Here is a 25,188-nt window from a genome sequence, read left to right as displayed (position 1 = left end):
TATAAAACAAATTGGCCACTCGAGTGGTATTGCTCTGTTTCAAAATGTTATTACTTTGAACCTTTTTTTTTTCAATATAATATTAAACATTAAATATATTTTTATGTATTTTTTTCTTTAACAGATAATATTACCAACCAAAATGGATGCAGAACGGCGACGTCTTGTATTAGAATTCTTCATACCCCATTTCATTGCAATGGCACGTTCAAGTGAAAAATTCGACTCTTTACGTCAGGCTGTAATATATCTTGAACAAGCTCAGAGATTATCTTATCTTTTGAGGGAAGAACCCGGGGATAGTACTGCATATGAGTATTTAGATGTGATAACTGATAAATTAGCTGATTGCCGGCGTAAATTAGTGAATCAGGGTGGTTATAAATTACCGCCGCGAGAAAAAAGCAACCTGCAACACAGTGTCTCAAACTCACATTTGATGCGTAAACACCGTCCGCGATATGAACACATAATAAACCAAGATTCCCCTTCTGAGGCTTCCAGCATACAACCATTTACATTTGCAGATGTTCATGTTGAAAATATTTCATTCCAAGAAACAAAAAAATATCTTGATATTAATGGCAATGAAGAATCTAAATTGTAATTTGAATTATATGAGAGAGGATGTAGATTAGCTAGTTAATTTTAAGAAGTCACATGTGCATCGACACAATTTAACATTTAATATTTTACGTTACTATTGCAAAAATTTGTACTGATTTTAATTTATATTGATTTTTAAACGAGGGTACGAAAGAAATGATTAAAGTGTACAACTTTTCAAAATAAAACAAAAATTTTGGAGAAATATTATAAAATAATTCGAATCTCTCTTAATATAATGTAGCAAATAATTTTTTGTAAGTTGAATAATTTTTTTAATTGAAAATGATAAAATAAAAGGAATTTTTCGTATAAAACTGAAATAAAACTATATATTAATAAATCGAACTTTACTTTGAAAAAGTACTTATTATTAATAAGATTGTTGTTATACTTTTTAATGGAATAAAAGTTTATCACAATGAATGAATACTTATAAAACTAACAAAATTATCTTTAACGTAAATAATTGTTTTCAAAACAAGTGCACGATTGGTTACTAATGATGGTTCCGTTTTCCTATGTGAGTGGATTCACTCCTGCTACCATAGCGAGCAATGCCATTCGCACATACATCCCATATTCAGCTTGTCTAAAGTAGGCCGCTCTAGGGTCAGAATCGAATTCTGGCGAGATCTCATCAACTCGTGGTAGAGGATGCATTACTATCATACGACGACGAGCTCTAGTCATCAATTGTGGAGTGACAACTAATAATCCACGCATCTGAAAATATTAATAGTAAATACTTTACAAAATACAAAGCACAACGGTAATAAATTTTTTTTAAAGTTTAATTATATATCTACTGTATATGGCTAGACCATTTGTTTACGTAAGAATTTAATTACATATCACCTGATACTAATAAAAAGTAAGATATTAGAATATGATATAAGATATTAGAATATTCATTAATTGTAGATGGTTTGAGAAGATTACATATACAGTATGATTATTCTTTTAGTGACGTAACTATTTTGTTTTTGCCAGGTTATTCGCACTTGCGATATAATAAATAGTTTCATATATATTCATCTGATAAATGTTCACAAAATTGATAAATTATAGAAGTGTATTTTTTGTTGTAAGTTTGAAATAAATAACTATTTTATTACGTACCAGATGTTTTTTTACATCATAATTTAAAGATATAAACTAGTGTTACCTTTTCATACTCTTCCTGGCTTGCAAATCTCTCACGTTGGATTCTAGTCATATATAAAACGTGAGTATCACCTAATACATCTTCCAAACGTTCATATACTTTTTGCGAGATGCCTTTGTATGATACGTACTCCATGATGTGTTTTGGCATTCCAAGTCCTGGCGGGCTGACATATTGTAATTGTACTTGGTATAAGGATAAAAGTCGGGCTAAAGAGTGAACTGTCCGCCCATTTTTTAAATCTCCAACCATTGTAATGGTAAGGCCATTGACTGTACCAATTTCTTCTCTAATAGTGAAAACATCCAAAAGTGCTTGTGTAGGGTGTTCTCCGATTCCATCACCCGCATTTATTACGGGTTTACGTGAATGGCGTGATGCACGCTAAAATTTTAAAGACATTTTAATTTTATCATATTTTATCTTATAAAGTTTCCGATTAGGATTTTTTTATACTTACGGTGACTGCCCCTGGTTCAGGATGTCGTAACACTACAACATCTGAATAGCTAGCCATCACTGTAACACTATCTTCTAGTGTTTCTCCTTTTTTAGCCGATGAGCTAGTTGCATCTGTATGAATTACTGAACCACCAAGTCTTTGCATAGCTGCTGCAAAACTGCAACTTGTACGTGTACTAACTTCATAAAATATTGATGCCATAACTTTGCCTCGTAATATATCATCCAGTACGCGACCTTTACTGACACTAGTTTTCATGAATTGAGCTAAGTTGAAAATGTCATTTAATGTTTCTTTACCAAATGTGTCCACTGTTAATATACTTTTTCCGAATAAATCACTTCGTTGTCGTTGTGGGCCTGTTGATTGTGAAGAGCTGTCACAGCGTTGTCTGATAGTATGTGTTTGAGGAGGTAACGGCGATATACTTCTTAATCCAGGCACTTCATGGAAGTGGACGTTTAGTTTATTTTGTCCATCAGGTTTATCATCTCTTATCTTGGCATCTCCTTGTTCTACATCCATATCATGAAATTTGGTAAATTCTAATGAATTATGAATATCTAAAGCTGAGTTTGGTCGACTTGACTCTTTATCAAACTTTTCGAATGCGAAAGCAGGCAACGTTTGTTTTTTAGGTACAGGCCATTCGCGTACATTCTGTCCGAAGCCTGGTGGCACAAGTATTTGACCCTCAACATAAGCGATTTCTCCACGTAATGTAACACGGTGAATAGCTCCACAAACTCGCATGCCAGCAAATGGAGTCCATTTAGATTTTGAAAACTCTAAGGCTTCAGGTATTGTCCATTCATAATCCATATCTACTTCAACATAAGTATTAACTTGTTCTGGCAAATTAAATATTCTTCTTGGGTTTTTATGGAATTTATTTATTATGTCATCGATAGTTAGCCGTCCTTCATGAACAGCATTTAAAAGTAGCGGTAAAATTGTTTCTAAGCCCGGGAAGCCAGGTGGTGGTTTGTCAGAATTTTTTTCTTCAACAGAATGAGGTGCATGATCTGTTGCAAAAACATCTATAATATCCATGTTTTTCCAAAGCTCTGCTTGGTCCTCGGGGCTGCATAAGACAGGACGGACTTCAGCACGTCCATTTCCAATTTGTTCTATATCAGCCGTGCTTAAAAACAGATGATGTGGGCATACTTCACAAGTAACTTTTAGGCCCCGTTCTTTAGCAGATTTTATTATTAAAATTTCTTCTTTCCTTGCTACATGACATATGTGAATAGGTCTATCGAGTAGTGAAGCCATTAGAATAATTGCACCTGTTTTTTCTCGTTCAGCATGTGCACATATTGGCATTTTTTTAGGCCAGTTTTGAAGATGACGTTGCCAAACTGTCATATCATTTAGTTTTAATGTAGTAAACGTTTCATTCAAGTACATTTTAAGTGCTGCTGCCTGTGGCGCTAATTCAGCTGCTGTATCACAATTACTGGTAGATGCACCAACGAATAGGGCAAAGTCACATCGAGCACTTACACGAGCTAGCGTCGAAACATAGTCGTATGATGAACGATCAATTAAGGGAGGGTTTGTGTTAGGCATTGCACAAATCATAGTGACACCACCAGCAAGAGCAGCGGCAGTACATGAGTCGAAGTCCTCCTTATATGTAGCTCCAGGTTCTCGAACATGAACGTGCACATCAATAAATCCAGGTAATTTAATTATGTTACGTGATGTCATACAATCCGTATGTGTTTTCATTTGTGGTGCACCACCACATTGCAACATTGCCTGTAAAGTGGAAATAACTATTTTATTACAATAATTTTATATTAAATACTTATATTGCAGCCTACATGATAATACACGTAGGAATAATTAAAATTAATCAATATTATTTGACTAAAATATTTTCCATAACAAAATGAAAAAGGTTTTTATGTAATAATATTAATTTAAAATATTAATAGAAATAACCTTTACAAACCTTTACAAGAAGTTTAGCACATTTGACGTCAGTGACTAAGGGGACAGCATAGTCCACTGCTAGACGACGAGTTCGATATCCATGTGTGCTAAAAGAGGAAACGCGCCTGGCTCCACCTCGCATTGGTAAATTAATAACGAGATCAAGTTCCTTTCTAGCCATAAAGTCTGCCAAATGCATGAGTTCGCCGTCGGACCTTACATCTTCTGGATCACCAATATGATCGAATGTCCATTGAACACTTTCTATCTGAAATACACGACGTATTAATTTAAATCGTAATTATTTTATAAATGTAATATATATATTCAAATACCCTTTAAAAACTTACCTCTATACCATGTTCATTATAAAAATCTCCTGTACCCATACTGGCATATAACTTATATCCGAGTTTTTTCAAGGAACGCACACTTGGTAATAGTTCTATTTTATGCTAAAAAAGATAAACACATGTTACATCCTACTGCCATGTCATCTCATATATTACGTTCAACAATTATATAATATTCTAGTCAAAGTATCTTACCTTAAAAGTACCAATTGAGAGCAAAATAGCTTTTTTAGGTATTCTGAACCCTGTACTCATTAATGATTTTAAATAAGCTTCATAACGGTTTTCTCCAAAACAAGCAACTTCACCAGTTGATGCCATTTCTACACCAAGAGTAACGTCAGCGCCGGATAATCTTGAGAAAGAAAATTGGGGTACCTTAACCCCGACTTTTCCGCAACCACCCATAACGCTAACGGGTTCAACAGACACTCCTAAGATTACTTTTGTTGCCATAGCAACAAAATCATGGTCCAAGGTTTTAGAAACAAAAGGAAATGATCTCGAAACTCTAACGTTACACTCTATGACTTTTAATTCATTATCTTTTGCAATAAGTTGCATATTAAATGGCCCTGTAACGTCAAGAGTTTCTGCAATTATTCTAGCTATCTCATTTATTTTGTCTAATGTTTCATTATTAATATCTTGAGGAGGGGTTACTAAGGTAGCGTCTCCGGAATGAACACCTGCATTTTCAATATGTTCAGAAACAGCGATACAGAGAAGGACTCCATCAGCCGCAACAACGTCAACATCTATTTCTTTAGCGTCCAATATATATTTTGAAATGACTACAGGGTGATCTTTGTTAAGTTGACTAGCCGATTTTAAATATGCTTCTAATTCTTGATTCGAATATGCTACATTCATAGCTGCCCCACTTAGTACATAGGATGGTCGAACCAAACATGGATATCCAACTTCTTCGCAGAATTTTATGGCTGAATCTAGATTTGTAAGTTCTTTCCATTTTGGTTGCAAAATACCTTTTCGATCGAGCATACGGGAAAATTTGAACCTATTTTCAGCATTATCTATCATATCGGGAGAAGTACCTAGAATTTTAGCTTGCTGTCTATGCAAATCCATGGCAATGTTGTTAGGTAATTGGCCACCCATGCAAAGTATAACACCGTCCGGTTTTTCTAAGTTATATATATCCATTACTACTTCAAATGATATTTCTTCGAAGTACAACCGATCGCTCATATCGTAGTCTGTACTTACTGTTTCGGGATTGTAGTTTACCATTATGGTTTTTTTACCTTGATTTTTTAATTCCCTTAGACATCCCACAGCGCACCAATCGAATTCAACTGAACTTCCTATTCTATAAACCCCAGATCCTAAAACTATTATAAAATCTCCAGGGAATGTCAAGTCATGTGTACTACCATTATATGTTAGATATAGATAATTAGTTGTGGCAGGCCATTCAGCGGCAACTGTATCAATTTGCTTAACGAACGGAGTTATTTTAAATTCTTCTCTGAGTTTTCTCACAGCCAATTCTGTACTTTTAATTGCAGCAGCTATTTGCTTATCCGAGAACCCTATTTGCTTTGCACTCTTCAAAATGTCAAAAGTAATTGAACCAGAATTAATGGATTCCAGTATTTTATAATAATCAATAATATTTTTTAGTTTCTCAAGGAACCATCGATCAATTTTTGTTAAATCATAAAGTTTCTCAACAGTGTAGTTTTCTTTTAAAGCAGCAGCTAAAACGAACATGCGCTTATCAGTTGGTTCTCTCAGTTCATTTTCATTTACTTTCTTGATATAAGGATCAAATCCATTCACGTTTTCATCGACCATTCTTAAAGCTTTTTGAAAGGCTTCTTCGAAATTACGACCAATGGCCATAACTTCCCCTACACTTTTCATTGAGCTTCCAATTTTGGTACTAACTCTGTTAAACTTAGCTAAGTCCCATCGAGGTATTTTAACTACACAATAATCTAAACTTGGTTCAAAACATGCTGTAGTTACACCGGTAACAGAATTCTTTATTGTCGGTAAAGAAATTCCAAGAGCTAATTTAGCAGCTACATATGCAAGTGGATAACCAGTCGCTTTGCTTGCTAGAGCAGAACTTCTTGACAATCTTGCATTTACTTCTATGATATAAAATTCTTCAGAGTTTGGATTCAAAGCATATTGTATATTACATTCTCCGACTATTCCAAAATGTCTTATTACTTTAATGGCAGTGTTCCGTAATAAATAATATTCCCTGTTAGATAATGTTTGGCTCGGTGCAATCACGATCGACTCTCCTGTGTGTATACCTAACGGGTCAACATTTTCCATATTACAAACTGTTATGCAATTATCATAAGCATCTCTCACAACTTCGTATTCAACTTCTTTCCATCCTTTTAAAGATTTGTCTATAATGAGCTGTTCTGAATGTGATAATGCTTGATGCGCAAGAATTCGTAACTCTTCTTCATTATTTGCAAAACCTGATCCTAAACCGCCCAAAGAAAATGCCGAACGAGCCATCACTGGATATCCAATTTGATTTGCAGCAACTAAAGCTTCTTCTACTGAAGAAACAGCGGCACTCGGTGCTACCTTCTCACCAATAGCATTAATTTTCTCTGCAAAAATTTTTCTGTCTTCAGTATCTACTATAGACTGAATCGGGGTGCCTAAGACACGTACATTATATTTCTCAAATACTTTTGACTTTTGCAATTCTACACCACAGTTTAGAGCTGTTTGACCTCCAAATGTTAGCAGGATTCCTGTAGGACGCTCAGCTTTTATAACTTGTTCGACATATTCAGGTGTAATGGGCAAGAAATAAACTTTATCAGCTAATCCTTTTGATGTCTGAACAGTCGCAATGTTAGGATTTATAAGAACAGTTTGTATTTTTTCTTCTTGCATAGCTTTTACTCCTTGTGAACCAGAATAATCAAATTCGCCTGCTTGACCAATAGATAAACCACCTGATCCTAGAATTAATACTTTTTTTGGTCTTTCATATAATGTTGGAGTGTACTTAAGTTTCTCAGAAATCATGTCATTTACAACACATTTTGTATTATTTTTATATGAATGCACTGTTTCGACGAATATATCGAAAAGGCATTCCAGATCGGTCGGTCCCGCTGTGTGCTCTGGGTGAAACTGCACACTGAAATAGGGAAGTGAATTATGGATGATTCCCTCATTGGTTTTGTCGTTTTCATTGGTGAATAAAATTTCCCAATTTTGAGGTAGTGACTTAGTATCGACTGCAAATCCATGATTTTGGGAAGTCATGAAACATCTTCCTGTGCCGGCATGCGTGCAAGGTAAATTGTGTCCTCGGTTTCCATATCTGCAAAATTATATTTGTTATGTAGCGTTATAAAATTTAGTCTATTTAAACTCAAAATAAGAACGGCAAGCTGTTCCTAATGTTTATATACCCAAAACAAAACGGGCTCTGAATAATTTTATCTTTTCAAAAATTCCAAATCATCAAATGTTATTCATTCATAAATTAAATAAATTAGTTTAAGATATAAAATGATTTATCATATATTATTTTTACTTCTAAACCTCAAGGTTCATATTAATTTAAATATCGATGATAAGTAATAAGTGCAAGATAAGATAAAACTATATATAATATGAATAAGCAAGCGTCTGGAGTCTTAAACAATCAAAGAAATTTCACAATACACCTCAGTTACTAAGCATGGCTAGAATCCTGATCGACCAAATTTACAATTACCGTGTTTTGTAGGTTTTGCAACCCGCCGCAGTTGCGAGTAACTGGTGGCCCAGGCAAATACCGAAAACTGGTTTAACTGTAGTTTCGTTTTTAATTACTTTTCTTAAGTTATCTACAACCTCTTTGCACATTTCAGGATCGCCGGGACCATTACTAATAAACAGTCCATCATACTCTTTTGGGTCAAATTTGTAGTTCCAGGGTACTAAAACGACTTTGGCGTTTCTCTTGATTAAACATCTGATTTGATTGTACTTCAAGCCGCAGTCAACTGCTAAAATTGTAAAACTACCCGACGGATTAAATATTTGTTTTTCCTGTAATGATCAAATAGAAACATTATGTCACAGAATATAAACATATAGAAATCTATTAAAAAATATAATAGCTCGATATAGTTAAATCTTATAAAATATTTGTTGTATGCAAGTTGAGTTATAAGTTTACGTTAAGTTGGAAAGTAAAAAGATAGATAAAAGCTATTGTTAACAATATAAAGAAAAATTGTCATTGTGTGCACTTTAAATGTTGTCTTACTCTAATAAATGAATGTTATTAATTATATTAAAATTAATTGTATAAATATCATAAACATAGTTATTATTTAAGACATTAATTGATTGTATATTGTCTACTGCACGCGACTTCGTGCGCTTTAGAATTTAACAAAAAAAATATTGTTGTCTATATGCCAGTGACAGGACTTGTCAAAGTCAGTCCAGCCATTTCAGGGATTAGCCGGAACAAACGGATAGACAAACAAAAATTGTCAAAATGTTTTTTGATACATGTACCAAAAATATGCACATGTATGTATTTAGTATACATATATACAAGCGTATTTAGTAAATAGTGGTTATCTAGACACGCGGTTGTGTGTCAGCCAAGTTCAGGTATTGTAATATCACAAAAAGGCACTCCAATATTATTATATGTATAGATAACTAATATTTGCCATTTCACATAACCTACCTTAACTGACACTTCTGCAACTAAATTCCTTTCGTTCGGGTCCTGAAGCGGCGGTAGTGTGCCAATTGGTGATACACTTTGGATAATTCTGCCCAATGTAATACCTTCGCGAAGTCTAATTGTCAGAGCACGGGTATCTATTTCACAAAGACCAGGTACACCGTTCTGGGCCAACCATTTCCCCAATGATTTTCGAGCACGCCAATGTGATGCGTGTGTACTAACTTGACCAACTATAAGTCCGGTCGCCCAGATACGCTTCGATTCGAACCATCTAAAACAATTTATATTATTAAAATGGAAATCTGAGGATAATGGAATATAATACTCGTTCAGAAAAAGGTTTTTACGGCAGCATGCAACATTTTCGCAACTTTTACACAGAAAACTAATTGTTTAATTTTAAGTATGTTCTTATTAACAAAATATATTTAGCGAATACAAAACTGTCTTTCTGTTTAAAGTATTTTTGTTATTATTATTTATTTCCTCTATAATTGTAATAAATGCTAAATGAAATTCAAGGAAGTTCAGTAACGATGCTCTGGAGTTTAGTAACGTCAGGAGTAAAATATTTCTCAATAGAGAACAGATAATACATACCTCGGTAAGCCGTGTTCATCCTTCTCATTTTCGTCTGGTATACCATAATTTCCAATCAGAGGATACGTCAGAACCAATATCTGAGCGTGATACGATGGATCTGTTAAAGACTCTGGATATCCGACCATGCCCGTCTGAAAAACTAAAAATGAGGTATTTGTGAAACATTTTGCTACTTTTAGCAAAAGCAAACAAAATACAGCTTAGGGATGGAGATCAACTCTAAAAGAAAACGTTCAATTAAAATCAACGTTTAACATAAACAATCATTTTATATACTTATTGTATTGTAACCTTGCCTTCAAAGAAATATTAGAAGAAAAAGGATGACTTTATAAATCCAGCTGTATTTATATACCTATATGATATTTGTAAGCTCAATTTGGATTTTGTTTTGGTTTGGGAGGCTATGCTTCCCGTTTGGTTTCATTTAAATTCATACTTCTTTTGGCATGGTACGAAAAAGTTTACGAGAGTGTTTTTATGCCCTATGCTTGCAAGAAGTTATATAAATTAAACGAAGAAGTTCGTCGCTAAACTGCTATTTAAGTATCAACTTACTCGAAATAAGTATATGATTTCACACCTTACAGGAACTATTTTATTATAAGTATAAATTAAGAATATTAACATTCCCAATTTATATTTGTCATCGTGTGTTATAGTTGAGTTGAAAAAAGGAAAAAGAAAATTTTATAATCATAATTATTGTTAGTATATTGTAAGCCTATAAAGTATTTTAAATATAATTTTAATTATAAATAATCATTAAAGGTTGTATAACTTCTAGCTGTTGAGCTATATTCAGTCACAGAATTATTTAAATGTAATGAATAATTTTTGGATTGACATTTTTATAAATAAACGTAGAAATAGAATATTATTAAATTTGACGTGGGAATTGTTAATCAGCCTTTAAATACGGAAGATAATGGATGATTGTAAAGAAAACTGTAAAAATAAACATTGTAAACCATTATAAATATTGTTAATTATTTGATGTTCCAGTTTATCTGAAGCTGGGACTACAATATTTTGTAATTCATTATGTGCCTGCAATTATTATTAGTGCAGAATTATAATGAGAAGATTTCAAGGAATCCAAAAGAAGACAGCCGTTAATATGATAATGACTATAATCAAGCTATGTTTCGAAACACTCGATATTGTCCTGGTTTATAAATACATTCAAAAACATGTTTCCAAACACATATAAAGTTTATCGACCGATAGAGATGAAGAACATCTCACATAACTGTATTTCATAGTGTCTGATATCGATACTATGAAAGACAGGTGTCATAATTATGTCAATACTTGTGACGCGATCTATTTTTGTATCGGAGCATGACACCGATATGTCTACGTAAAAATACAAAGCAGTTCACAAGGGTAAATATAGTGATAACATAAAAAAAATCCTTTGTTTTTTTTTATTGAACAGTTTTTTTTTACACTACACTATTAGACGGTCTATCTTTACGATGTATCCTGTAGGCAATTTTTTTTTAGATGAAATAAAAATTCAATAATTATTTTTTATTTTGGTAAATTGATTGATTTCTAAGTCAATTTTATCGTGAAAAAGGCACAAAACGATAACATCGTTTCAATAACACCTATTTAGTTTAAAAACATTGTCTCACAATACTCCACTGTGAGGAACTACTGAACATTTAAAATTGTTACGTTAAAATTTTGTCTAAAGATCTCTTTCCAATTCACCTTTTAATTTTAAATGGCAAAATTTTACAAAATATACTTTAAAGAATCAACAAAATTTAAGACAGGTAACGTTAACAACATTATTTATTAAAATAAAAATCAATTTTGGTGCTACTTTCTTTACCTCCAACAACTAATATATCGCTAGCTATGACTCCATGATTTATATTATCTAACTAGATCGGGTGGTGCCTTTGCCTTTAAACTGGGCAAAAAAATTATATTTATTATTATAATTATACCCACCAACTTCTCCCTCCACAGGAACTTCTGCACCGAAACTTCTGCCCTGAAAGACCGAACCGTCTGCTAGCACAAGGCAGCACGGTGGGCCAACTTCGCAACTCAAGTCTTCCATTTTTCTAAAAAATCATAATTTTGATCTTGAAATATGAATCTACAAGTAATTACTATCATAGTATTCAATATCCTTTATAGGTATATATGAATCTATTACAGTTAGATACGTCGAAGTGGACAGTGATAAGTAAAACGTACCGTTATTTTTATACATAAACCTTGAACATTATAATTGGTAATCGCTATATATTAAAATTAACGCGCAATTCATAAAATATCGTAGGCATGTTGTAAGTACCAGAGGAGTTCGGGTGTCGTGACTTAGATTCAAAGTCAAGGTCTGGGGATTGATTCAGACGAAATTATAACATAGGAGTCAGGAACGAAAAGGTATTGCGTTAGTTATGGTAATAAGGTTCAAATTTGTCAAGCAACGTGTGAGGATATTTATAGCCAGTAAGTAATCATTCATTTAAAATGGGTCAGAAATATCAATAAAATGAACAGAATATTTACAAATGCTATGGACTTATCAAATATCCCATTTAAAAGTCGAACTATTATCGTTTTCAAGTCACTTTGCTAATAAAAAAAAATTTACAGAATATTTGAACATCAGTAACATCGTGGCTATTGATACATGTGCATAACTTCAAACATGTTCCAAAAGAACAATCGTCAGTTAAAAAAAAAACACAAACAATTGCCGACATAAATCGTTTCACTTTACGCTAAAAGTTTTAAATACTTACTATATTTTAGGTTCAACTTGCCGGCCACGTGGTATTTCGCGTGAGTCGCGAACGGTCCGGCGCTGTCGCGAGCTTCGCTACGACAGACCTACTTGCTTAGCGTTCCCACAAACTCGAACCATCTTATCATACGCCATCACTTTACCAACCAGTTAACAGCCTTCTCCCTTATTCACATATTCACAAAAATATACCTGTCTCGCTCTTTCATAGAACTCGGTTTTCAATGGTATGAAGTGGTATTAACTAATAATTACTGCGAACTGCGAAGTTAGATGCGTTAAAAGAAATTGCTTAAAGATGTTGTGTATCAACTTTCCTATTGATTTAAAATCGACGTGAGCTATTGTTAAATATAAAAATATCAATAATTATATTAAGAGTAGCTTTTTGTGAGACTGTATTTTCGAGAGTTTTTTTTTTCTAGACTATGATATGTTTTCATTGGCATTATTTTAAAGCCAGGCCTTTTTTAAAGTTAAGGATTAATAAAACACAATGATAAATAATTATATTTTATAAAGTATCGAGTAGGTACAGTACAGTTTTAATTAATATAAAATACAAAATATAAGTAAAACTATATACTTACCTATTTATTTTTCATTCTATGAACTTCCTTGTTACACACAATAATAAAACAATATTTTCTTTCATAAAAACAAACATTGTATTATTTGCTAAGTTAAATTATACATGTGTAGAATAAAACTCATTACAATAAACAATTGTTTTATTCGTGTACTGACAAATTGTGACTACTGGAAGTAGCAAGACTAGAATTTAAGTAAATTGTAAATAATTATTTAGACTGCCAGTTCTATTTAAAATAGGATAATCAATGAAACTAAGTGTTGGAGTCGTCGGAACTTCTTGCAGTTCGAGTATTTTGATGGAATTCTGAGCAGGTGCCGGTTTCAACCACACACCAGGAATATAAAGAGTCACTTGTGGACCCACTTTCGGCCAATATCTTCCGAGGTTATGTCCGTTTACAAAAATATAACCCTAGAAATAAAATCGAAATACATTTTATACAAGGGGTAATATTGCAAGAACGCAATTGTTTAAAACAAGAAACTCATATTGTCATAGTCTGAAAAATCTATCTATAATATAAGATACAAGGCCAAAAAATTTACCTTTCCCCAACCAGTGGGATCGACAAAAGTGTCCAAAGGTTGACCCTGAGGTAAAACTAGTATTCCTTCATATAGCGTGGGTCCCATTGAAGAGCTGTTTTCACCGACAATGTTATTTGACCCTAATTCGATGTTATTGTTTGCATCCAAACCATATCCAGTAACCGTCCACGGACCTTCCAAATTGCCGGATCTAACGTATCCTTTTTTACTTTCTAGAGTAACTGGACTCAGTATTCCCTTAAAAAAGCCAATACACAACATCAATAATCAAAATTTTCATTCTTTTATAGTTAAATTGTACTACTGACTGACAAAAGCAACATACAAAGTATAAAAAGTATGGCGTATTTATATTGTCACTGTGGAAAATTGTAGTACAACGACATATCGATAATGAATTATATCAATCTAGCAGCTCGCATCAGTTTATAATTTACTTTTTTTAGTTCACGGATTAAACTAAATTACAATGTACATTTTTACTCTTTTCTAAGTTATAGGAAAAGTTTGAACAAATAAAAAATCTGAATATCGCTATCTATTTTGGTTGAGATTGTAATCATTATATATCAACAGTATGTGGTATTTTTGTCTAATTTATTATCAATATTTGATTTAAATTAGGGCACTTGTCAGTTTTGTACTCCTTTTGCGTGTGAAAAATTTAATCAACAATTTGCACACTACACTTATTTTCAAATGATAGGTATATAAAGTCTAAGTATTAGTATTATTCCATTTATTTTCGTACAGAAAAATTATGCTTGTAAACGTAAATACATATATTTATTTGTGTAGGTAGGTACCAGGTATCGAGCTGGTACTACTCGGTGTTAGTATTATTGTGTTCCGGTTTGCAGAATGAGTGTGCCAATATATTACAGGCACAAGGGTCATAAAATCTTACCAAGGTTGACGGAGTATTGGAAATGCAAGAAATAATTGAAATGGTACAAGTATGACAATCTCATTTCTTGATTTTGTACAACTTTTAAGCTCAAACATAGCAGAGAGAGTATTAATGTTAGGTGGGTTCTAATGAGTCACATAAAACCAGCTAGTCTAGCACAGCGTACTAAGAGTAAGGTCATAATTACCTTAAAATCATGAAGTCTGTTACCATAATTAATACGTCCTTGATTCTCAACAAGTAAAGACAAAGTGGAGCCCTCTTTCGCTTTTATACTCAGATTGAATAGCTTCTGCATTCTATTTATTACACCTTGATATTTCTGAAATACATATATAGTTTTAGAAAATAAATCTTGACCTATAATATTTCGGGACTATCCTGATAGTGACTTGATTACATGAGACATGATTACATATTTAAAAAACATTTTTATTTTAGAAGTGAAACTTCTTGGGCGCGTTTATAGACATAACATTTCTGATAGAAGATTTTCACTTCTGTTAAGAACGCTTTGTCAGCTCTTTATTTATTTATTTAATAAAAGCATACATGTATATAACTATACGTACATTATCAACGAAAACAAATATCCAATCGCGTGGCGCTGTTATTGACAGAATCCCGTCGGTTTCATTAAGCGTCGTTTCGTATAGCACGAGACCGCTGCGTTGCCGCAGTTCCTCGAACGTCGGTAAATTGGGTCCATTAACATCTTTGTATTTTATTCCAAGTTTCGAACGACCATCCGGAGATAGTAAATTGATTTTTGGACTCAGAGTTATTTGGCCGTACGCCCCTTTTTTAGACGGTACGGGGGCAGGTATATTTTCGGGTACAAGATTATACTAAAAAAAATATTAAACATTTTTGATTATAAGTTATAAATTCTTTTGTTAATGAAATAGTTGATGTACTATTCTTACTTTGGCTAATGTGTCGCGTATAGCGTCATATTTTGGAGTCGGATCTCCAGCTTCAGATAGTGGAGCATCGTAATCATAAGATGTGATGTCAGGTTGGTAACTAGAAGCATAATTAGCACCTAAAAGTTAAAATAAAAATAAATTAGCTATATTATAGAAATTACGTATTTTAGTTAATAAGTCTATTTTTACATAACACATAATACCTGGTGCCTACTAATTTTAATAATTACATATAACATATTTTATTAAGTTAACGATTTATTAATAATATATAGGATTAGAACGTAAAATAAATCATAATTTTTCTAATTTGTCAGTATTATTTGTTATTACAGTCCTTATTGTTACAATTAATATAGAGTGTCTTTTGTAGTAGGTATATTGAATCCCTGTACTATCACTTTGGTGTTTCTTATCAGTACAAATTCATTACTTCGCTAATATTGATGTAAGAAATATTAGCATGCGCCCTAATTATGTTTATCTTATATTATTATTAGCCACCGGTTTTACATAAGGCTGGTCAATTTAAGAATCAACTACAAGTAATTATAAAATGCTTCGGAAACACAATACTATCTGGCTAATACATAGAAGCCAAAATTGTTTGGATTGCTTTTATGTAAAGGTGGTTAATATTTATTACTGTATAATGATTAATTTTGCTTTTAATCAAACAGTATAAGTAGAATACAGTGAAAGTGAATGTCATGGTATACGAGAACACTCATAAATAGGTTAAAGTAGTTAGATACTTTGTTTCTTAAAATGTCTGTTAAATAATGTAAATTGATCTTTTACTGTTGAAATATAAACATGGCTCTCATTCTCGACGTACTAAGAGTAAGGTCATATTTACCTTACATACATTGGGTAACTGGGACTTAATTAAATTATAGTGCACAAATGTATGCACAGATTCTGGTCAAGTGTAAAGGAAGTCAAATGTAAAGTAAGTAAAGAACAAGTCCAGTGAATACCTGCTGTAAATTCAAAATTGGTGCCGCCAAAGAACATGTAGATATTGAAGTTGATCTTATTATCCAGCATATCTTTTAGTGTTGCAACAACACGTTCCGTGGTTACTTTTTGCAAATCCTCGCTCCAGTGGGTGAGCCAGCCGGGATAGTATTCTGAGTTCATCAGAGGTCCCTCTGGCATGAACGCGCGCAGCTCTTTGAACATGTCTACTGCTTTACTAGCTGTAAATTGTTATAGGAATTATTACTATTTTATATGTAAATATTAAATAAATGCAGTGTATTGTCAAAGGCAAAACAAACGCAGCAAGCGCAGAAAAGCGTTTTACTGGGTGTGCAAGGATAATACTGAAATGTTTTCTTTTGCCTGAAAAATAGTTAACTTACTAAAAATAACTTACGTTTTACAAGTTTACAACTTGTAAAAAAACCTAGATTTAAAAATGTAAATATTATTTAAGTGTTTTTAAGTAGGTTTATAAAAGCACTTTGAATTGTCGTGTTACACTGCTAAATTAAATTTAAAGATACCGAGAAGAAACGGCAAGAAACTCAGTAGCTACTCTTTTCCAATTTTTTATAGGCGTATCCATCCAATAAATACTAAGTCCACGCTTACTATATTTAATATCATCTTGTAGTGAATAATATGCTTTAATTTTTTTAAATTGTTTTGTATCGCATACCTGTCGGTCCAAAGTCTATGGTAGTCAGAGTGCCCGGGACGGATCCGTCATAAAAATACGAATGATACGGACCATCTGTTGTGTACAATAAAGCGTCGTCGTCGACGTGTTGTTTTATTAGGTCGCGAACCTGTTTCATGTATGCCTTACTGCTGCCGTAACTGCCGTACTCGTTTTCCACCTGCAAGGAGTTTACTTAGCTTTTTTGCTTACACATTTTATCCCTCGGTAACGCACGGGTGCAAAGCTGATACTAAATATACTACGGATTTTTTCTTGTTTCTTTTCTATATTGTCTATGTATTATATACAAAAACCTTCCTCTTAAATCACTCTATCTATTAAAGTAAAACCGCATCAAAATTCGTCGCGGAATGTTAAAGATCTGAGCATACATAGGGACAGATAATTAAGCGACTTTGTTTTATATACTATGTAATGATTTTGAAACAAAAGATTTTTGTTATGGAAGAATTTTATTTGAATAAGAAGGTAGTTATAATAAAGTAATGTTCTTACCTGCACCATTATTATCGGGCCTCCATTTTTGTATAACAAAGGTTTAAGTTGGCTAAATAGTTTAGTCATCCATTTGTCGGTTTCAGTTATAAAATCTACAAATATAAAAATGACATTAATTAAAGCAAAGTCGACTCGCGTTAGTAGGTATAAATGAATTTATTAGATTTAAAAAAAAATACTTTTATCTGTGGTCCGTAATCTTATTTTCGGATATTTACTGAGAAGCCAGTAAGGAAGACCACCCTGTAAGGAAAGGCAAAATAAATTTAAGCATCATAAATTTTAATAACTAAGGGTTTAAGGATGCAGACGAATATAATCAGAAAGAAATACATTGATTATGTGATGCACTCGCCTAATTAACGATTATTAGTACCTAAACAAATTTTCATCTCTACATTTGATACTGTCTATATGTCTGTGTATCCATTCTTGGAAAACATTAAATTGAATTGGTGCTTTATTTGTTTAATAAATGGCTGAGCGCAAATTATTATATACTATCTCTTTCAATCGGTTTTACTAAAATTTTACAATTTAAATTGTTCGAAATTTAAATACGTAGATACTAGTCATTGTTATTGGGTATTGTTTTATACGTGATATTTAAGAATTAATTTTATTTCTACGAACGAAACCCGATCAGGATATGAACCATTTCTTACTAGATCTCGTTCGGCACAAATGTAAGGCCCTGGTCGCAGGAGCACGTACAGTTCTTCCTCTGCGGCTATTTGTATAAAGCGGACGATATCGTTGTCTCCGTCAAACGTGTACAAACCTTCTTCCGGTTCGTGGCTGCTCCACTCTACATACCTGGAAAAGTAAATTACACGCAATTAAAGGAAATTATTATGTTTACGATAAATTGTTTTGTATAATTGCATACCTAATGCTTTGTTGATAATTTTAATTCTGAAGACTATATGTAAAGCGCATTAGCTAAGGTGGTTAAATAAAGTTATTAAATTATTATACCAGTAATTCTGTTTCTTTTGATGTTAAAATATAATGTTTTAATAAAATTTAAATAAATTGATATAGCTTAAAATGTATAGTTTTATAAAATCATCATTATATTTTGTTTTATTTATTTTAGTAATAGGCCAGGTTACAAGTTCGATTTCGAATGGAAAATAAAAAAATATGTCAAAAAGTTCAAAAGGAAATTAACATAAAAAATATCTCGAAGCCATAGAAATTGTACTTTCGTAAATTGTGTTTGTAATATTTTAATTTTAAATATTGGAAAGTGTGTCGCGTAGCCTTACAACCTTTGCCGACCTCTTAGAGAAATTAGAAACTTAAAAACCTAACAATAATTGAACAGCTGAAGCCGTAAAATGTTTCGTGTAGAAATTAAAATTATACAAATCAGTGGGCTAGTTACTCTAACACCGAACTTTAGTTACGAGCTTTAAAGTAGACACTAATTCGTGAAAGTTCATGATATGTATATTATTGTATCCTTGCTAGCTTTTGAATATCATATAAACTATACGGATTCTTGCAATGATGTTCTAGTAACAGATATGTCATTAACGCGCAAAAAGGGAAGACTAGAAAACGTCCTAATTGGAACGTTTGCCTTTAGTCGTTTTCATCATAATTATGCCAGTAATACGTTATAATACATCATAATTATGTAGTAATACGTTTTGCGTAATTAAAACATCTAGTTATCCCTTTTACTTATTGTTTTTATAAAGCTATCCTTTTTACTTGTAACGAAATGTAAAATAAACGGTCCCCGGCGCGACACAATTTTTCTGTTGTTTAGTATGGGTATAACATATCTGTTTATTAGAATATCATTGGATTCTTGTCTTGTTTTTCTTTTATTTAAATTTACTTACGTGGACACAGTATTCAGACCAGCTGCTCTTAATTTTCTCAATCGGTCCCGCCAATATTCCGACGGTAGCCTGAAATAATGCAGAGACCCCGACATAATCCGAAAAGTACTTCCATCCAAAACGAAGTCATTGCCTTGTATGCTAATATTACGACTAGTCTGCAAAAGATTTACAAAAAACAAAGCGTCAGTATATATTATTTTTAGAATTAAATTAGGTACCGTGCTTGCTTAATTGAACTTCGTGATTAAATATACTTAGAAAGCATTACAGACGAATGAATATGCGTGATTCTGCTTTAATGATAAGATGCGAGTTCATAAAACTGGAGTACTTCCTTCTGCAAGCTTTCTCGTAAAACTGTGTATTTATTATTTTGTTTCCTCATTATTAGGGACAGTATGAAGAGAGTAGTAGTAGTTTTTTTAATAATCAATAAAAGATATTTCGTCTATAAAATATTATTAATGAGAACAACAATAACAATTGTAAAGAGGAATTGGGTCGAAAATATTTATTTGGGAATTCAAATAGCGCATCTTTAATCAACCATTGTGAAATACGAAAAGTTAATAAAGTTAAAATTGACACTTTGGAATTGAAATTATAAATGAATGTTATTTTTTAATGGATTTTGTAATTAAAATTATTTCTATCGTATGCAATGAATTTAGTCTTTGTGATCCGCATTGTTAATCAGTTTACGAAAAAAAAAATACAGACGAATTGATAACCTCCTCCTTTTTGAAGTCGGTTGAAAAGACACTGATTTTACCATTTCTATGGTATATTGTAATTAATATAATTGTTTGATAATTAAGTTTCCACTTTATTCGCAAATAGGTTAGGTTACCTACAGTGTTTTCAATCAAGAAATTGAAAATCTAATATTTTCCGAAAAACAAGGTCGAGTATCAATTACATACATTCAACAATTTTCGCACTAAAAAGTTAAAAAATACATGAATTTTACTATCGATTAAATTGCGGCCACGACATTCTTAAGACGGATCCAATTGTGCATAATATATTTTCTAGGCCAGGAGTGTAAGTGACACAGGTAAAGTTCGAAAACGATCGAAGATATATCAGGCTTGGGTTTGCGTACTTTCAAAAACATGAATTTATTAACTCTAGGCACTAGAATTTCTTGACAGAAAAAAAATCATACCAATTAGAGAACATTCAATTATAGTTATTATTTTATATGCAGATTGTCATACAATAACATATGTTATAAATATATAATTAAAGTTATTATGTATGTAACTAATACCATTTCGATTAACATCACGGCCATGTGTTATACATAAAAAAATACATACTATCATGACATTAATGTACTAAATATTTAACAATATTGGACGATAACGATATAATGTTAGCAAGACGATATATTGTTTAATTATTTTTTTCTATCACTATCAAAAATAGGCGGAAAAAATAACGATAAAATGATCATTATTATTTATATCAGTAATAAGAAATTGATTAATAAAATTACCTGAAGATCTTTTTCTGAAAGCTGACTTCCTTGAATCGTCGTCTCCTTGATTTGAATCACTTCAGGACTCAGGCTTTGATCATCCAAAACTTGAGGCAAAACTGTTTTCGACAGTGCAATGCACAAATATATTGGTATGAAAACGAACCTCCATGATACTTGCTTCATACCGCTTATCTGCAATACAAGAGGAAAAACAAATGCTAGTATTGAAAATACACGAACTAGACAATGTTATGGAATTGTGTAACGCGGAACATTATTCAACTGAAATTGTTTTATAATTATCTATTTCAATGACATTACCGTAAGGTAAGATGTTAATACTATGAGGAAGATTTTTTTGTTTAAACCGTTCTGGCTTATCGCAAAATCCATCAATCTTCCGCAACAAATAGCGGCCATAATATGGTAACTTTTGATACAGAGTCTAAGAGGTGTTAATATTATTTAAATAAAATTAATACTCATTTCAGGAAATATTTTTTAGTTTTATGTAAATTCTTCATGATGTGCAAGCTTCGTAATTGGTTCCAATCGTCGTCAACTTAAAGAGAATACCGTCATCGTCATCCTGCCTTTATCCCAGTTTTATTTGGAGTCGGCGCAGAATGTCTTCTCCTGCCATACTTCTCTGTCAGTCGTCATCTCATAAGTAAAATTCTCTCTGGCCATATCTTCTTTCACACAATCTATCCATCGTTTCTTTGGGCGTCTACTACCGCTATATCCATCCGCATCCATGCTCAACCTTCCTTACAAACATGGTCCTCATTCCTACTCATAATATGGCATCTCAATGAGACCGTCGATATTAATTTGTAGCTGAATGCTAGTCAAAGTATAACACATAGCAAGCAGTACAACAACAACAACAACAACAACAGCCTGTAAATTACCACTGCTGGGCTAAAGGCCTCCTCTCCCTTTGAGGAGAAGGTCTGGAACATATTCCACCACGCTGTTCCAATGCGGGTTGGTGGAATGCACATGTGGCAGAATTTCTATGAAATTTGTCACATGCAGGTTTCCTCACGATGTTTTCCTTCACCGCTGAGCACGAGATAAATTATAAAGACAAATTAAGCACATGAAACAGCGGTGCTTGCCTGGGTTTGAACCCGCAATCATCGGTTAAGATGCACGCGATTCAACCACTGGGCCATCTCGACTGGCAAGCAGTACATCGAGTTAAAATCATCATTAACGAGTAGCTTGAAAAAAAAATTGAAATTCTGAATCATTGCAAACAAAATAAATGACTATAGTATTTTTAATTCCAACTATTATGACTTAGGTTAAGCATATATGAAACTGCTTAGATTATACCTAACTTATACATAGGTATTAGAAGTTGGATAATTGGCGACAGTAGACTCTCGCTACATTAATAAAAACGAAATAATAAGATGATTGTAACCTACAAAGGTTTAATTTGAGGTCAGTAGTAGGTATCATATCATTTGATGTATGCAATATTTAAACTTTATTTTTTATCAGTCTAGACACAAAAAACTGCTACCAAAGAAGTTGAATACCAATGAATGCTCTTTCATAATTTAGTTACTTGATTGTATAAAATTTTGATTTAATTAGATACATCCGGTACACGATTTACAACCTCGACTCGAAGAGACTGTTTACTGTATGTTGAATTCTAACTGTTATTGTTTTAAATGGACAAAGCCATGACTATGTGTAATGATATACCTACTTATTCAGCTTACGATTATACGGCTAAGTAATTATCATCTCTAAGGATCGGATTCTCTGAGTGACAAGTTATATTAAAATATCAAGAGTATAATTTCAAATAGGTCTATTTTGACATTTTACAATTATAAAGATACATTTATTTATAGTTGTTAAAATGAAAACTTCATCATAATCTTGACAGTCGATCATCAATCATATTTAGATCGAAAAGGAAATTTTATAATTTTGCAATTCATATACTATGCGAATGCATTTGCATTGAATGAAAATGCAAAACTAATAACAAGAAAATTAACGTAATTTATTGTTTTCGGTTGAACCGAAACCCGAATAACGCTGGAATATAAACAAGGTCATACGAAATGACCACAGGTGCAAATAATACTAAAAATTTAATATACCCATTACTTTAAACAAAAACAAAATATGATACTTATTTAAAATATGTCATTCTTTTATTATGGTTGCACCTTACATAGCGTACATAACATACTTAGCATAAATAACTTGATGACTTAAGACTTATTTCGATTAATGTGTAAAAATAACAAGCAATAAATAGGTAGATATATCGTTATATCTGCCCTTACATTCATTTTGTAGAAATTTTTATACATTATTCTGATCTAAGTAATATGTATATTATAATAACTATGTTTGATTAACTGACGCATAGTGTAAATCGACCGTGTTCTACTTTGCATATTTATTATGCATTGTGAGTTTGACTCAAATAACAGCTGTATTTTTCGAGTACAATTTTCAATTTAGAATTTTAACTAATACATCGAATAATGACCTTAAGTTTAGAACAATACTTGTCGGTTTTGATAAATTGGCTATTCATGTACGATATGCGAAACTAGGCAGTAATAACAGCTTACGGCAGCGTAATTAACTTCTAATTTTAAATGAGTACTATTGAGTATGTATATATATATATATATAATTTATTTCGTACGTTTTGGAAACGACTTTAAATATTTGTTTCTAATTTTGTTTTTAGATAAGTAATATTGCATTTATCTATTTAAAGTAGTTTATTTATCTAAAAAAAAATACCTAAATAAAAAAAACAGTTCAGTCCCACCTGGGTGATCTAGATCTAGTGCTCTATCTAGTCATGTGACATTTTTGATATGATGAAGGGACATTAATTATATTGAAAAAAAAAGTTTTCGATGAAAGAGCGATTACTTGGTAGTAGTCCGACTGGGTAGTTACCACCCTCAAAATATATATTGTACCACCAAACATCAATACTTATTAGTGGTGTGTTCTTGTTGAAAGATGAGTCAGTCAGTGTAAATTCAAGTAGAAAGAACATTTTAGTTCCCAGGGTTGGTGAAGTATAGACGACAATGATAATTATTTTCTACGGTACCGACAACTATGAGTGGTGGTGGTAGACTTAGACTTACCATCAAGACCTCCTCTATTATAATAAACTGTACAATATATGGCAAATATAATTTAAATTAATTAGCATATTTATAATTATGTATATTTTTAGTTTTCACAGTCAGATGATTATAACTTTAATAAAATTATTATTACATTGCATGCAAAAAATTTAATTATATACATACTTTTTACTGTATACTCTTTGGTATAAATTAGGTATTTTAGGTTTGGATGTTTCTCCAGATGTCAGATAAACATTTATATGATATCTGTTGATGGCAATTCTCGTTTAGCTTACCACAGTAAGAGAAAAAAGAGACTCGTGAGTTTCGATAAGTTATTAGCAATTAGGGATTTAACATCGAACATCGTTATGTTCGACGGACTTAATAATTACTGATAAATAAAAATTCAATCATTTAAAGTGCCTAAATGTTTTTTTTTTATTTTTGTTGTTGTTATTTAAAATGCAAAGGTTAGGGGTTATCGGAATTTTTTTGGTTCACAAATATAATTTACTATCTTCTAGGAATGCATATTATGTGAATTAAAATTAAAAATGTAACAATATATTTCACTGCAATATGTAGTAAGATTATTAATTCGTTTACTCCTCCTTGATTGCAAGGCGGGAAAGAGCAGACTCGAATTAAAAAACGTCGTAAGAAGACATAATAAAGTTCATCTATCGAATACAACGGACGGTACCTTACCGGTCGTGCGACAATGACCCCGTCGGATAGTCTTCGAGTGCCAGTGACCTCTCTTGGCCCCGACTTGACAATCACGGACGAGTGTAAAGTAGCTAGGTTATTAGAGCGAGGAGTACGTAGGCAAGCAACACGACCGCTCGCTTTGCCACTCCCTCGGAAACTCGATGACTTTGGCCCTGTGGCGAAACAGGCATGTGCAAT

General features: G+C 32.4%; 2 protein-coding genes across 3 annotated transcripts in view; one reads left to right on the top strand and one right to left on the bottom strand.

Annotated features, from left to right (window-relative positions):
- LOC124533799 overlaps positions 1 to 1,727 on the top strand; it is a 7,193-nt gene extending 5,466 nt beyond the window's left edge. The window contains exon 4 of the mRNA XM_047109316.1: positions 125 to 1,727. Within this exon, the coding sequence (XP_046965272.1) occupies positions 125 to 607 (483 nt within the window). The 3' untranslated portion in view covers positions 608 to 1,727. The remainder of the gene's footprint in view (positions 1 to 124) is intronic.
- Positions 921 to 25,188, bottom strand: LOC124533798 (CAD protein). 2 transcript variants are annotated; one of them, XM_047109314.1, is made up of 23 exons: positions 24,988 to 25,188; positions 21,155 to 21,331; positions 19,651 to 19,808; positions 18,460 to 18,610; positions 17,974 to 18,037; positions 17,792 to 17,886; positions 17,273 to 17,453; positions 16,587 to 16,808; positions 15,604 to 15,722; positions 15,250 to 15,525; positions 14,865 to 14,999; positions 13,765 to 14,004; positions 13,500 to 13,630; positions 11,817 to 11,932; positions 9,846 to 9,987; positions 9,243 to 9,516; positions 8,271 to 8,587; positions 4,730 to 7,871; positions 4,532 to 4,636; positions 4,201 to 4,449; positions 2,235 to 4,004; positions 1,775 to 2,158; positions 921 to 1,332 (listed from the first exon to the last, which is right to left on the bottom strand). In XM_047109314.1, exons 2-23 carry the CDS (start codon positions 21,320 to 21,322, stop codon positions 1,126 to 1,128), a joined length of 8,646 nt encoding a protein of 2,881 aa, XP_046965270.1. In that variant the 5' UTR covers positions 21,323 to 21,331; positions 24,988 to 25,188; the 3' UTR covers positions 921 to 1,125. The 2 variants fall into 2 exon arrangements, with proteins under 2 accessions (XP_046965270.1, XP_046965269.1); XM_047109313.1 differs by lacking the exons at positions 13,500 to 13,630; positions 13,765 to 14,004; positions 14,865 to 14,999; ... (8 more) ...; positions 21,155 to 21,331; positions 24,988 to 25,188 and adding an exon at positions 12,623 to 12,726.

Source organism: Vanessa cardui, chromosome 11 (assembly GCF_905220365.1).
Source record: "Vanessa cardui chromosome 11, ilVanCard2.1, whole genome shotgun sequence".
In the NCBI taxonomy this organism is placed as follows: domain Eukaryota; kingdom Metazoa; phylum Arthropoda; class Insecta; order Lepidoptera; family Nymphalidae; genus Vanessa; species Vanessa cardui.
Note: the sequence above shows the minus strand (reverse complement) of the source record. Positions and strands in the feature narration are given on the sequence as shown.